This window comes from Paramacrobiotus metropolitanus, unplaced genomic scaffold (assembly GCF_019649055.1).
Source record: "Paramacrobiotus metropolitanus isolate TYO unplaced genomic scaffold, Prichtersi_v1.0 Parri_scaffold0000054, whole genome shotgun sequence".
NCBI classification, from domain to species: domain Eukaryota; kingdom Metazoa; phylum Tardigrada; class Eutardigrada; order Parachela; family Macrobiotidae; genus Paramacrobiotus; species Paramacrobiotus metropolitanus.
Genome location: NW_026570274.1, coordinates 138,444 through 152,689, shown reverse-complemented (window position 1 = coordinate 152,689; position 14,246 = coordinate 138,444). Strand labels below are relative to the sequence as shown.

General features: G+C 42.3%; 4 protein-coding genes across 4 annotated transcripts; 2 read left to right on the top strand and 2 right to left on the bottom strand.

Annotated features, from left to right (window-relative positions):
• Nucleotides 1-226: 226 nt before the first annotated feature.
• Nucleotides 227-1,237, top strand: LOC129592612 (proteinase-activated receptor 1-like). Its single transcript, XM_055488686.1, has one exon. It carries the CDS (start codon nucleotides 227-229, stop codon nucleotides 1,235-1,237), a length of 1,011 nt encoding a protein of 336 aa, XP_055344661.1.
• Nucleotides 1,238-1,975: 738 nt separating this feature from the next.
• LOC129592611 (5-hydroxytryptamine receptor 1A-alpha-like) lies at nucleotides 1,976-2,877 on the bottom strand. The gene is made up of 2 exons (XM_055488685.1): nucleotides 2,272-2,877; nucleotides 1,976-1,999 (listed from the first exon to the last, which is right to left on the bottom strand). The coding sequence occupies exons 1-2, from the start codon at nucleotides 2,875-2,877 to the stop codon at nucleotides 1,976-1,978; spliced, it is 630 nt and encodes a 209-aa protein (XP_055344660.1).
• Nucleotides 2,878-4,791: 1,914 nt separating this feature from the next.
• LOC129592646 (uncharacterized) lies at nucleotides 4,792-6,941 on the bottom strand. Its single transcript, XM_055488728.1, has 2 exons — nucleotides 6,260-6,941; nucleotides 4,792-5,743 (listed from the first exon to the last, which is right to left on the bottom strand). Exons 1-2 carry the CDS (start codon nucleotides 6,633-6,635, stop codon nucleotides 4,971-4,973), a joined length of 1,149 nt encoding a protein of 382 aa, XP_055344703.1. The 5' UTR covers nucleotides 6,636-6,941; the 3' UTR covers nucleotides 4,792-4,970.
• Nucleotides 6,942-8,267: 1,326 nt separating this feature from the next.
• LOC129592610 (uncharacterized) lies at nucleotides 8,268-11,325 on the top strand. Its single transcript, XM_055488684.1, has 4 exons — nucleotides 8,268-8,384; nucleotides 8,445-8,510; nucleotides 8,582-10,729; nucleotides 10,784-11,325. Exons 3-4 carry the CDS (start codon nucleotides 8,662-8,664, stop codon nucleotides 11,323-11,325), a joined length of 2,610 nt encoding a protein of 869 aa, XP_055344659.1. The 5' UTR covers nucleotides 8,268-8,384; nucleotides 8,445-8,510; nucleotides 8,582-8,661.
• The last annotated feature ends 2,921 nt before the right edge of the window (nucleotides 11,326-14,246 follow it).

Sequence of the window (14,246 nt, the reverse complement as noted above, 5' to 3'; positions counted from 1 at the left end):
TGTTTATCATTTCTATACAAATGCCGTTAACCGACATCGCGTGACGAAGAGTTGGCACTTTAGGGATATCCAAATCCATCGGCCCATGCTGCAGTAACCAACAGGGGAACACTATTTCAGCTAACCGACGAGACTCGGTACATTAAACTGTCAAATCTCGTTCTAGTCTCTGCTAAAGCACCTCTCTTCGACGCCCACATGGTTCATCACAAAAAAGTTTGCAAAGATGTCGCTTATCAGCCACTTATCAAATCTGTCACTTAACGAAACCGAAGAATTACAAAAATCCGTGTTTGACACTGATTTCCACATGGCCATCGTGTTCACGTTCTTGACCTTGCTACCCAACGGATTTCTGCTAATTTTCTTTATGTGCCACCGGCATCTCATTACGCCTTTTTCCGTCTACGTTATCTCGCTTCTCACCGCTAATGTCGTATCCAATAACGTCTGCCTGCTTCCTTATTCCATCATTGCAAAGATCACCGGCTTAGAATATGGAACAACTGCCATTACACTGTGTCTTCTTTTCCAATACGGTGACTGGGTCATCATGGGCGTCACTATGTACTGCCACGTCATGATCACCATGAACCGCCTGTGGGCTGTGTATTATCCGGTCTATTATCGCCAACGACACAATACAAAGGTCGCTGTGGCAATTTGCTCGTCAACCTGGATTGTCATCCACTTACTGACGCTTCCGATGATGTTAAAAACCGTTCTCGTTAAAATGCCGCTATTGCACTCGTGCCCCTACGATGAAGGACGGGATTCGGTGTATATGGACATTGTAGGACTCGTGATCTACGCTTTCCCTATATCTTTTGTGGCCGGCGCGTATCCGTTCATCTTCTGGAAAACGTTTCAGACACAACGGCGCCCTTCAGTGGCTTCAGAGACCATTACCGAGGGGATTTCGCGTGCATTGTCAGTTAGCTCTGGCCAATCACGAATTCGGACCCGCTCGTTTATGGCGTTGACCTTTATGACGGTCAGTGTGGTCTGCTGCTACCTGCCGACGAATCTTCCGTTTATTATTCGACGTTTCCGGGATTTTGAAGAATCTGTTGTACTGGGCATCTTCAAACAGTATGCGTACTATGTCCAGGCAGTTGTTGATCCGTTGGTGTTTGGATTATGTATACGGGACATTCGCCAAGAGTTAGTTAGATTTTTCGTACAAACACTCTCAGCTGTTGCGCAGAGAATGCGTTTACCGCTGAAGTCCGTATGAATTCCGTGCTTTCTTTGGAGTGCGATTTCTAAATGTGCACCCATTCAAAGTTTAACTTTTTTATAAACGTTTTGGCTTCAGATTTCATTATTATTAATATGTTATTGCGTGTTATTACATCAGATTTCACTTTAATTCGCTTCCGGACATCACTGTGTTGCAGTTCATTAAAGCTCGTTTATTGCACTGCGTGCCGTTTAATCTCACACAAACCAATTGACCTTTTCTACAAAAATGTAAGCCGTGCATGCCGTACGTGAGATGTGCATACGTTCCCGATTCCTTGTAAAGCATCTGCGTAATAATTATTTGTAAGGACAAGACTATAATAACAAAACCATACGTGTGCATATTTCACGTTACATACCATAGTATGTAATTTGTTTGTGCTATGACTTATGAGCACAACATCCATAATAATAATTATGAAAAACATTGTTTTGATACTCGCAGTATGTAAGTACGTACAAAAACATCCATTCTGACCAAAACCGGGCCGATAGCTAGGGAAATCCTAAGTAGTGAAGGGATAAAATTTAGCAGCCTGTTATTTGTTTCGAAAAAAAATAGCAAGAACAAATTTTTAACGAATGTTCGATACAAACAGAAATAATAGGTTCAATAATTCAATAACGTTGAGCGCACAGGCACTACGAGTAGTTTTAATTTCGAACAAAGGAATAGTCACTGCAAAGTACAATTCCAGCGTAACCGGCACCGTCTTCAGCTTACGGATATTTAGTATCTCTCCGGCCAGCCAAACTACAAGCAAATTTAAGAGACCAGCGAAAGAACTGAATAAGTTCCTGACGAATATCCCGTAAAAAGAGACCGAATACGAAAGGATCTACGATAGCCTGTACGTAATAAACGTACTCTTCAAGAAGACCTAACCATTCTGGTTCTTTAAATGTTGCAAAACATTCAACAATGAATATCAGATTCGTCGGCAAGTAACAGAGGACCACGCTGGTGGTCATAAAGGTCAACGCCACGAACGACCTGGTGCGCCTCCGCGCCTGCACCGTACTCACGGATAGTGTTCGCGAGATTCCTTCGGTCACGGTTTCCATGGTGTTGGATTCCCGCCAGCGTTGCGATGTCTTCCGGAACATGAATGGATAGGCAACGGCGACGAAGCACACCGGGAAAATGTAGACGACCGGTCCCACAATATTGGTATAGAGGTCGTTAATACTTTCTCGTGATGGGATTCCGAAAAGCTGGTAGGAATGTCTGTTTAATGCTATCGGCAGGGTGAATGTATGGATGATTAACCAGATTGCGGAACAGAAGATACCGGCTGTTTTCTTGCTGTGACGCTGCCGATAATGCACGGGAAAATACACTGCCCACAGCCTATTTAAAGTGATGGCACAATGCGAGAACATGACCACGCCCATGATGACATCGCCGCCGTATGAGTAGAGAACATCGATAGCAAATGCGGTCTTGAGATCTTGCGGGATACTGAAGTGTTCAACGATGGCGTACGGTAGCATACAAATGTTGTTGACGAGAATGTTGGAGATCAGGAGCGAGATGATGTAGACGGTGAAAGGTGTAATAAGGTGTCGGTGGAAGGCGAAGAATCCTAATAGAAAGGCATTGGGGAAAAATGTCAGGAACATAAACGTCATCGATAAAAAATAGTCGATTCGAAGAGTGTCGCTTGACGGAAGCTCCGTGGAGTTAACTGAAAAATTTCTTCGAAGAATAAGAGCCATATCGGTATAAATGCCGATAAGATCTTATATGAAGTACCAAAATCTACGGCTTTCGTGACAGGCTGTAGACAGTACTTGTGATCACTTCGAAATACGGATTTGCAAACAGAAAAGTTCCCACTAGCAGTCGAGAGGATTTGATGGAAAATGTAGCATTTGCTCTCTTGGGATGCAGCTCGGTGTCACAAAACAACGGCTGACGTTTAGCAGAGTCTGTTTATTATCTGTATAACCTTTAAAACGATTTCCGAACGCATGAAATCAAACACTCAATTTTCTGTTCTTCTCGCCATTATCAGCTGATTTTTTTGGTGGAACTGTGTGAGTCAGCAAAACATTAAAAATTAAACTTCGCTAAATCGAAGCGCAAAACACAGTAAGCATATAACTGTGTCAGAATTCCTGGAAATTAGTAAAATACGGACAACCATTATCGCCGCACAAGAGCAGATTCTGTAAACGCTGTCAGACGCTGTAAACGATATTCGTACTGAAAACTATACGAAACGCTGACCTGGCTGCTCAGGGAAATTCTTTTCCGGGTCACACAACTCCTGCAACTGCACCCGACAAAAACATACGAAATCTATCGATTTTTTATGCCTTGTACTCTACTGCAGATTTCAAAGAAATGTAATGCTGCCCTGCCCTGCTATAGGGCGTATGCCCACTTTTGTACTTCATTCATAACATTTTGGTACGGCATGATAATAAACCCTTGTTCTCGGCAAATGCAATAACGAATTAATTACTGATAAAATGGTCCATGCAGCGAATTCATCCGACAACTGCACCAATCAATCGTTAGAAAGTCCACTAACTAATGATCTATTCTATCACATGTCAACGGTGTTTATGTTTTTAACACTGCTGCCCAACGCTTTCCTTCTGTCCGTCTTCGCGTTCCACCGTCATCTGGTCACCCCCTTTACACTCTACATAATCTCACTCCTTATTTCTAATATCTTGGCGGACAACATTTGTATGTTACCGTATGATATTATCGCCGAATACATTGACCACGGTAGCGTAACAACCAATCGTGTCATTTGTTTCCTGACAATCTACGGCGACGCGGTGGTTAGCTGTATCACCATGTATTCCCATGTCATGATCACCGTAAACCGATTATGGGCAGTGTATTTTCCCATCCACTACCGGCAACGACATAATCTGAAAGTCGCTATAATTATTTGTGGCATTAACTGGTTATTAGTCCACGTATTCGCCTCTCCAATGATAATGGGGCGAGTTTCGGTGATCTTCTCCGACATCTCAACATGTCCGTTTGATGACGAAGGATCAAGTACCTACGTAGACGTTGTCGGACCCGTGATTTACATTTTTCCCGCATTTTTCTGTGCAGCTGCTTATCCATTAATCTACTGGAAGACTATTCACAGAGCGAAAACTTCCATGGTTTCCGAATCCATCACGGGTGGGGTCTCGCACACACCCTCGACAAATGTAGTAAACCGCCCACAAAAGCGGCCGCGGTCCTTTGCAGCGCTGACCTTTATGACGGTTAGCGTTGTATGCTGCTACCTTCCAATCAATCTCGCGTTTATTGTGCAACGTTTTACGGATTATGAGAGAACCGATTTCTGGGAAGCACTTGATGAGTATGCGTACTATACTCAAGCGGTTCTCGATCCGATTGTTTTTGGGTTATGTTTACGGGATATTCGACAGGAAGTTATCGGAATGTTGCAGAAAACCCGGGCAATGATTTCCGGTTTTCTTCTAGTTTGCTCCAAAGGTCCTTAATTTGAGTTTGCAGGTTTTGTTTTTTTATTGAATGCTGTTCCCAGTTTTTAAGGCTGTAGTAAATAAAAATCGATTGACGAATATAGATTATCGACTGCAGTTACAGTTACAGCGATTTCTTGGAAGTACTTGATAAAACAAAATGTCTTTTGTTAGATTTACTATGTAGTATGTACGCATATACAATTGTAATGCTTCGTGTTGCCAGTTTCAGTATCGTTAAAATTGGGTTACATGGTTCATAACTTAGTCAGACAATACTCCAATTCGCGTCGTAATTCACTAGCAGAAATTCTGTCAATGGGATCGCTTCGCAGGCATAAGTCCGTGCATCTTACGATATTTTTCGGTACAGATGGGGCAACCGCAGGGCCGTATCCAGCCATAATTTTCTGAGCGAAATCCACATCCGACAGCTGCAACCCCACCTCCAATCTGATTTCCCCGCGAGATATCCATGCCTTACTGTCACCGGTGGCACAGTTAAGCAATTGCACGGTAATGCATCCCACACTCCAGATATCAGTTTTATGTTGTTGCAATTTATCCAGATCGTCCGTCTGCGAAGGAGCAGCTCTTGATTGAAGAGAGCTATAATCTGCCGTGGAAGCCGTATGTGACGATGAAGGTATGGGCTGGTAAACAGGAGGTGGTGTTTGCTGCGGTGTTACACGGTATCGGGGACCGTACTTTCCCACCTTGGTTAACATTTCCGGAGACATGTAGCGAACTGTATCGGTAACGCTCTGATTCTCGCTTCTCGCCACACTGTGGCCATGTATCACATGCAATATTCCCAGTCCGTCTAATTCTCCGATCATAACCGTGTCGCTGCCGCTTCCCGATGGAACAAGGAATACACTGACGGGGCTCAGATCCCCATGGGTAATTCTGTGGTCGTGGAGATATTCCAGCCCTTTGGTGATATCCAAAGCAATTCGCACGGCATCGGCTATTCCTAACAAACGCCGTTTCTCCGCTATGTTTTTGATCATACGGCGTAAGGTATACCCTGGAAACGGCATACAAAAAGCAGATATTAGAACTTCACTTTAACGTTAGAGTTTGCAACTTTGCATATACTGTATTGACCAAAGACGCAATATCTAGTGCCTAGTAAAAGGTCATGACCATTAGCTGGTCCGTACTATGGACGCATTACATAACGCTCAAAGAAGCTAATAAAATGGCTAAAAGTACTTCAAAAAACGAAAACTCCACTCGTTCATGCCTGCATAGGCTTTTGTGCAAGCCAAAACAAAGCCGTAGTGATCAGGATCGCTCGTTTACACGTTACCACAATATAATGTTCAATGAGCCAACGTTTTGCAGCAAATTATAACCTGAACCAGCGCAACTTCGAAAATCAGCATCACTCGCGACAATTGTCCGCAAATACATAATTATATTATGCAATCAAACATGTTACTGGAAGACGGTGTATTTAATTTATTCGTAGAATCTTCGGCACTTAGGAATGTGTTTTCAATGTTATTGGCCGCTAAATTGACATTACCATGGGACGTACCCATCACCAGCTCCGCCAATATACTGTAGTCGGCGTCCGGCGTTGATAAAACAGTAATTTTGTGATACGGCTGAAGATGTTCATGATCTGCACTCCTTAACATGCGCATCCGTTCCAACCAGTTACCCGAAAAGGTGTCCAACTCGAAAAGATGCTTGAAGTCTAGCTTGACCACTTTTACAGTAACACGCCCAGCAATTTTATTTCGGGCACCAGTTCCTGTTGCTTCTACGATTTCCGGTTTGTAGGAAACAACGCAGCTGCTTCTCGAAATTTCGTTATCGTCGTTGATCTGGTAAGAACACTTTCTGCCGCGTATTTGAATTTCGCGGATGAGTTCGTCGTCAAAATAACCGGTTCCAGGTAGTTCCTCCATTCGAGTCCACGGTTTGAGTGAAATACTTACTGAATACTTATGGGAAGCTTTAACAGAAATTACAAATAATGCTGTCAGTCGCGGGACACCGAAGAAAATACTAAAAGGTTGGATACAGTTAAGCGTTATACCAAAAACTAAACTATTGTTAGTTTCTTAAAACTGCTTATTGTTAGAGATGACAGCTTCGCTTTAGAGTGATTAGAAGAGTGAACCATCACACAAAATTCCAAATACTCTAAAGTCTAATGCACTAGTACTCATTAGTAGGAACGCAGTAATGTGTGCTTGCAGGTACAGGGTTCACTACCCAAGTTTACAGGCTAATTACAGCAATTAAGACAATTGCAGTTATAATACGTAATGCAGTACAGTTAAGATTCTGTTAAATTCAACTAGTGAAAACATACAAGCCAACTTTATTTTATTTATCGAAAAGCCGAATCTAACGATTTCCTTATCTTGTAGTTGTTAAATGATTATGTAATGCAGATAGTGACTGACTCGTATCTTTACATAACGAATACGTCGCTAAAAGAGTTCTACAAGTCCCATTTTCACGCATTGCGTGCATAGGTACTTCTATAGTATATTTTGACCACGCATTTCCAGTTGTATTGCTTGTATACCTTCTATAGTTATAGTTATACAATACTTACCAGTACCTGTGCACTGTATGTAAAATCATGCATTACACCTATATGAATACATGATAAATTATTATTCTGTCACAATTTCTGTGGGTTAATTAATTCTGTGGGTTAATTAACTGCAGTTTATGTAAGATGTTATCATCCTTTGCGGCGCATCGGCGAGATACGGTATATCCAGCCAACGGCTGAGGAAATTCCTGAACTCGGCGTAATTATTCGGGAAGGATTCGTTACTTACAGGAGCATCCAAATGATAACTGCTTTTAATCGAAAAAAGTTAATTGAACCATGCAGTATATCTGTAGTATAAGTATCCATCCAACATCATGTGATTAGTTTTCTCTGAGAAAGAACTGTACAATTTCGTTGAAAAGTTAGTGAATTAAAATGGCCCTGATTGTTTTGAACACATATACAAACTGGATTAAAGCAAGATGTACAGGGTAGTAACCTTGCCTAAAGTAATGACTTCTTGATTTCACTACAAATTTTCTTCATTACAGAACTTGTGAATTCCGTAATGAAGAATTCGTTATAGAATTGATGAATTATGAATTATGAAGAATTCGAATTCGTTATTCGCGAATTCGTTATAATCGACCGAAGCGAAGCGGAGGTCCTCTATGTTCAAGAAAACGGGACTTTTGTCTGTCCGTCTGTCACGCAGTACGTAGTATAGGTCACAGTATAAGCCTCACCAGTTAACAGCCTAAGCCTGTCTGTCCGTCTGCCACGCAATCCGTAGTATAGGCCATAGTATAAGCCTCACCAGTTAGCTTTAGCCGCACACATTAAATTTCTACAAGGTACACATAAATACTAATAGGCACAAAGGTGCAACGGTGCGTTGACCGTGGGTCCAAAACTGCTATAAAATAATACAATAAAAAATGTACAATAGGAATAGTTGCTATGGATGTGCGCGTATTACTATCGAAGTATGGGTACTGGAAAAAATAAAACAATTATAAAGGTCATACATATTCGTACCGGCATCACAAATTTCGTTGTTTAATTGAACAAAATGGTCGTTAAACGCAAAGCGAAACGCCTGCCGGAGGAGTTGCAAGACGAAAAAGAACGGACGATTCAGCAGGTACGGTCATCGCCGTTAAGCGCAATTTATTCATTCCATGTAGAGTCCGCATGGTTCTAGGACCTTCAGGAGTGACTAACCAGCCAACCCCGCGACAAACCGGACCACGTGCACATAAACAAAACTGTATGTCATGCATTTTGATTGCAGCTTACTGTCATTGCATTTTAATTTCAAAATAATTTCCTTTCGATTAGATCGAAAGACATCACCAGCAGAAAACGCAATCAGGATAAAACAGCAGAACGCGCAACGCCAAGCAAGGAGAAGGGCAAATATGTCATCAGCCCAACGGCGATCTAGGCAACGCAGAGACAGGGAAGCGCATGCCCGGAGACGTAGTACCGCCTCAACAGAGCACCAACAAAGCGTTAATCGACGGGAAAGAGAACGTCGTGCGCAGCGCCGTGCAGCAAATCCCGGTGTGAGAGCGGAAGAACGTCAGAGAGATGCAACAGCACACGCACGAACACGCCGCATTAGCAATCTGTTAAACCCGCAGATTATAGCCACAACACTTGAACAAAAAATGCAACAATTCAAATGGTCGACCTGCAAAAAATGTAACGAAGCCTGGCCTGGCCTGAAGCTCGACAGCAAGCAGCTCTGTGCAAACTGCCGCAAACCGAATCCAAAATTTGCGAAAAGCAACAATATGGATCCTGGCGAAATTCCACCCGCACTGAAATGCTTATCGTTTATAGAGCAACAGTTAATAGCGAAAGTCCATCCCGTTGTCTCCGTATACAAAATTGGTAAAGGTCAACAGCTGGGATATACTGGAAACGTTATTAACTTTCTGCAAGATGTGAAAGGTTTTGCAAAAAAACTTCCACACCACCCAAGCGATCTCATGTCTGTGGTAGTCACCAGTCGCCACGATGCTGACAACTACACGGCGTTCAGAGTATCCGCATCGAGAGTACGACGGGCGTTGTTATGGCTTAAGAAGCACAACATGTGGTACAAGGACATCCAAATCGACGAAAGAGCACTGAATTCTTTGCCCCAGGATGGTAATCTGCATTCGCTACTGGCAACTATGAATGCTATACCAGCGGAGTTTTCTGATGAGGTTGAACGAGTTAGCGACACTGGTGTGCCCAACATAATGCAAATTAACCAGGCAGCCCAAATCAGGGAAGCCATTGGAGCGGACGATGTACGGGTTCCGTATCCGGCAATGAACGAAGTGCCCATCGATGAATTTAACACTGCCGGTTACATAGCCCAAGCGTTTCCCTGTCTATTTCCAACCGGAAATGCTGATCTGCGAGACAACCGAGGACGCGCAAATCCAGTTACAGAAACTGAATATTTCAAACATTTAATGCGCCTTGCGGATGGGAGATTTGCGAAGCATCCTACGTTCCGGTTTTTTGCCTTGAACAGCGTCTTGCGTTGGCAAGCTCTCCAAACAGGCCAAATTTTTGTAAGGAAAAGCTCCTTGGGAAATGTGACATCGGAGCAGCTACGGGAGATGTTAAATCACAACCCGCAACTCATCAAGCAGATTATGAATTACGGGGCTAAACTGCGCGGCACCCGATCATACTGGTTTCAACGAAGCGCGGAGTTAGCTGATATGGTCAGGTCAATTGGCGTACCGACAATATTTTTTACTTTGTCAGCGGCAGACCTTTATTGGCCAGAAATATTTGACCTGATCGATCCGACGACAACCTCCGAAAACTGTACCGAAAAGGAGATACTTCGAAGACGAACAAAAGCGTTACAAGAGAATCCGTTAATTGCAGACTGGTACTTTGTGGAGCGCTCGCAGCAGTTCATACACAAGATACTGACACCACGGTGGAAGATAAAAGATTACTGGTATCGGTATGAATGTGCACTGCTGGCTAAAATGGACAAACGATGCAGGCAGGCAAAACCTGAGAATTCTGATGAACCCTTTGGCGGGATGTTTGTCTACCTATTTGGAGACATTAATCAGCTACCTCCAGTGCTGGACAGGCCCTTGTACGGGGACGGCTTTGCTGGCGAGCTTGCCGACTATGGACAGATGATCTACCGTACTGCATTTACGAAGTCCTTCATTCTTCAAACCTCACACCGACAGAGCGGCACCGACACCGAACAGCAGCATTTACGTGATGCACTGGATCGAATCAGCACCGGCGATTCCACCCAAGATGATTACGACAAAATTATGACTAGAGTTCATTCCCTTTTACCTGCCGAAGATCAGATCGGCTTTCGTGGAGCGCTTCATCTATTTTCGGAAAGAGACCCTGCTCGAAGCTTTAACGAAAAAGCCCTTACTAACCTTAATATGCCGGTAGCCCGCATACGAGCGGACCACAACGGGAATATGGCATCAAAGGGCAAGAATGTGTGGTTTGTTATTTTTGCGTTTAAACCATTTTGTGGTTTGTTAGGAACCGAGGAGCAGGCTATGGGGCTGGAGTCAACCCTGTACCTTTCACGAGGAAGCCGAGTGATGCTCAAACGCAACCTGTGGACTGCAAAGGGGCTCGTTAATGGTGCCTTAGGATATGTCAGAGACATTGTGTACGAACCTGGCACATCACCGACGGATTCCTTGCCATTCGTTATTTTAGTAGAATTTGACAAGTATACTGGTCCAACTTTCGCAAACAACTGCGTTCCAATTGCGCCAATAACAACCAAATGGACGGAGAAGTCTCAAAACTGCTCCAGAACACAGTTTCCGTTAACCTTGGCTTGGGCTATTACGATTCACAAAGGCCAAGGCATAACATGCGACAAGGCCGTCATACACATTGGAAGACGTGAATTTGCGTCTGGGCTTATATACGTCGGATTTTCACGCGTAAAGTCTTGGAATGGTTTGGCCGTCGAACCGGTCTTTCCATTTCAGTTGTTGCAGTCGATCAAACAGAAGAAAGCCACTCACCAAAGAAAACGTGAATTAGAGCGGTTACAACGAATGTCCTAAAAACCTTAGCGTAAAACTGCTTTGTCTATGAATTTATAGATACCCTGAATGTTGTAATGGTTGGATGAAGTCAACTAAATACGAAGATTTCAAATGGGTGAAAATGCAACCGTCCTTTAAATGTCTACAAGTTAAAAACTGTACTACAACATTAAACAGGTATCTCAGATCATTTCTAGCTTCGCTTCGGTCTTTTAGTGCTAGCTACAGCGGTGCACTTCCCTAGTTATACGACCGTCTATAACGTCGTATAAAGAAAGGCCATGCTGAGTGCTGCGGTTGGGTTTAATATCCTACATCTCGTCACTTTACGCCTACGTAGTGAAATAACCGTGAAACTTTGACTGTTTTTCGGTCACATGATAGGCTTGTAATGACGTTCTGCAATGACCAGCTGTTCTGAACTCTTTAAAAAAACGTAGTCATTAGGCTCATACTTTGGATCATCGAACCGAAGAAAACAACTGAAGTTGGTACATTCTGGGGAAGTTGTTTTATTAAATATCTAACATACATTATTTAGAGCTACAATTGGTCGCGTTAGTAAGGTAACAAAAAAATTAACAGTCATAGTGGTAGAAAACTTACAGTAGTTATCAAAAACCCAAATCTGGCGCTAGTGAGGTACACTATATGCGTACATATGTACTTGTATTGTACATACAAGAGAGGAAAGTTCGACGTAGTTAGATACATTTATTATGAACCTGTGTAGTTGCTATTAATTCCCAAACATCAAACTCATGGATATTAAACCTTTGTTACATTGTGTTCAGCTAACAATGCCGTTATGATTTCTGGTATGGGACACGTTCGTACGGGGAATTTCGGAAGTGTGCGATCCATTTGGGTTGAGATCAAGGATAGCTGGCTCCAATATCTTCGTTAATAAGAATTTGTTTGCCTGTGAATGGAAAGATTTATGCTAAAGCATTTTTACACTGGAGCTCTTACTGAGCATTTTCTTACAATTAGTTAATATTTTATTAGTTGGAAATCATATTCCCCATTCAACAAATTCCTGCAGTGACTATTTCGTATACTGTACCTTTGTAATCAAATTGATGACTATCTAAAAACGTTCATACCACAGACATATGGTATGTAATTATATACTGAGGGTGTGATATCTAGAGTAGTTATTCAGGTTGGTACTTACTACCTATGTACAGAGGTACCGAATAACTTGAGTACCAATCACCGATCTACCTGTAGCATGCCGGTTTTTCATAATTTTAAATACATAATTAAGAGAAACTTACCAAATGTTTTGGCCAGGCCTTTTAAAAAGGCAGCGTTCAATCGGCGTTGTCGTTCAGTTTGCGACTGGCTCGGTAATCGCATGTACTGTTTAAGGTGCTGTACTGGCACGCCAAAATGATTGGCTGCCGCTTGTTGTTGTTCCTAAAAATGTGTGACAAAGTAAGCACGTAATAGTTTCAACAGTAACTGCATCTGCACACTAACTGTGTTATTAACAGCAGTTAGTAGAAACTGTTTCTCGCGTCCCATAATTGTAATTATGTATAAAGCACTCTGAGATAGTTCTACCCGCATAATCGTATTTTATAGATGCAAAGCAAAGTAAAAAGAGTGACCTCAAGGTACTTGTTTGGTTTCGGAAACGGACAACAGTTCAGCGATGAAATGTTATAACGGGTATACTTACCACAGGAATCATCGGACGATCGACTAGCAACCACGAATGCACAAGCGCCGAAAATGATAAAATAGTGAGAAGGAAAAACAAACTATCATGCTTCGGTTTCATGCTGAATGTATCCAGTAACACAAATGAACCACTAACAACAAGGAAACAACATAAAAAATCAACAACAGAAATTTGCAATGCGAGTACACAATAGATTCCGTGCCGCTGCGCTACCTTTGAAATAGAAACAAAGTTCGCGCGAATATAGTGCTTGTATGCGGGATAAAATAAGCCTGTTATTTATGTGCTCTTAACCGGAACTACAGATTGTCAGAATAATTCCCGTTAGCTGCAACGATATCGAGCGCTGTATCAATAAATAATCGGTCTACAGGAAACTGCGCACGTGTGGGCTGCGATGTCACTCGTACACGGTAGAACAAGTTGGGAGGGTTATATTTGGTGCAGGTCCTTTAACGTTTGAGAAGAACTGAAATGCGGACAAAGTTATTGTTAGCTGTCTCGCTCACCTTTTATTCCTGGCGCTGACCACAAGAAAAATTTTGCATCACTCATTACAATCCAAGAAAATACAAAACGAGAACCTCCCGGATAATGCCATAATGGTCAATTAAATAAATTATTGTAGTCCTTGGTATTTTGTTAAAGGCGTGGGAGCGTAACAAGATGCTTAATGGTCTTTGTGGAAAGAAGTGGAGGGCAGCCCATTTCATACTACAATCACGAAAAATTGTAGAATGTCAAAAATTACTGATTATTCTATGTATAATGATACATGAGTTGAGACAACATTAATTTTTGTCAAAATTAATTATAGTGGTTTTCTTACAGGTGCAGTTCAAGACGCATGTAGTGCCATGTACTGAGCCTATTCAACCAATGAAAAAACGGAGCGTTATGCAATTATTAATAAGCGGGATCATTTTAGCCCATAACGTTTATCTGTAATCGGAGCGTTTCAATATACATAATTTAAGAGAAGCACTGTAACAGCAAGTCCTTGATTAAAATTAGCCACATCTTTTGCATACTTACTCAATTCGCTGCTTGAAAACGACAATTATTAGTCAAGCCAGGATGGATTGCAAAGGACACTGGATGAGGCACAGTTTATGTCGAACGTCAGTGTAAATGCCGTCGATTGAATGTCATGGATAAGACCAATCCTCTGAATGACGTATTTACAGGTTTGTTTATAGAATACGCGGACAATTAAGCTGCATAGTAAAACTGCGGGTCCGTTGGTCTG

Bases quoted from the DNA above. Each gene is read 5' to 3' on its own strand.
- LOC129592612 (XM_055488686.1), top strand. From the start codon at position 227: ATGTCGCTTATCAGCCACTTATCAAATCTGTCACTTAACGAAACCGAA.
- LOC129592646 (XM_055488728.1), bottom strand. From the start codon at position 6,635: ATGGAGGAACTACCTGGAACCGGTTATTTTGACGACGAACTCATCCGC. The intron at 5,744-6,259 runs GTACGTCCCATG...TGCCGTTTCCAG, and splicing joins ATTGGCGGAGCTGGTGATGG to GGTATACCTTACGCCGTATG.
- LOC129592611 (XM_055488685.1), bottom strand. From the start codon at position 2,877: ATGACGTTTATGTTCCTGACATTTTTCCCCAATGCCTTTCTATTAGGA. The intron at 2,000-2,271 runs GTGAGTACGGTG...ATTTGCTTGTAG, and splicing joins GAATCTCGCGAACACTATCC to TTTGGCTGGCCGGAGAGATA.
- LOC129592610 (XM_055488684.1), top strand. From the start codon at position 8,662: ATGTCATCAGCCCAACGGCGATCTAGGCAACGCAGAGACAGGGAAGCG. The intron at 10,730-10,783 runs GCAAGAATGTGT...GTGGTTTGTTAG, and splicing joins CGGGAATATGGCATCAAAGG to GAACCGAGGAGCAGGCTATG.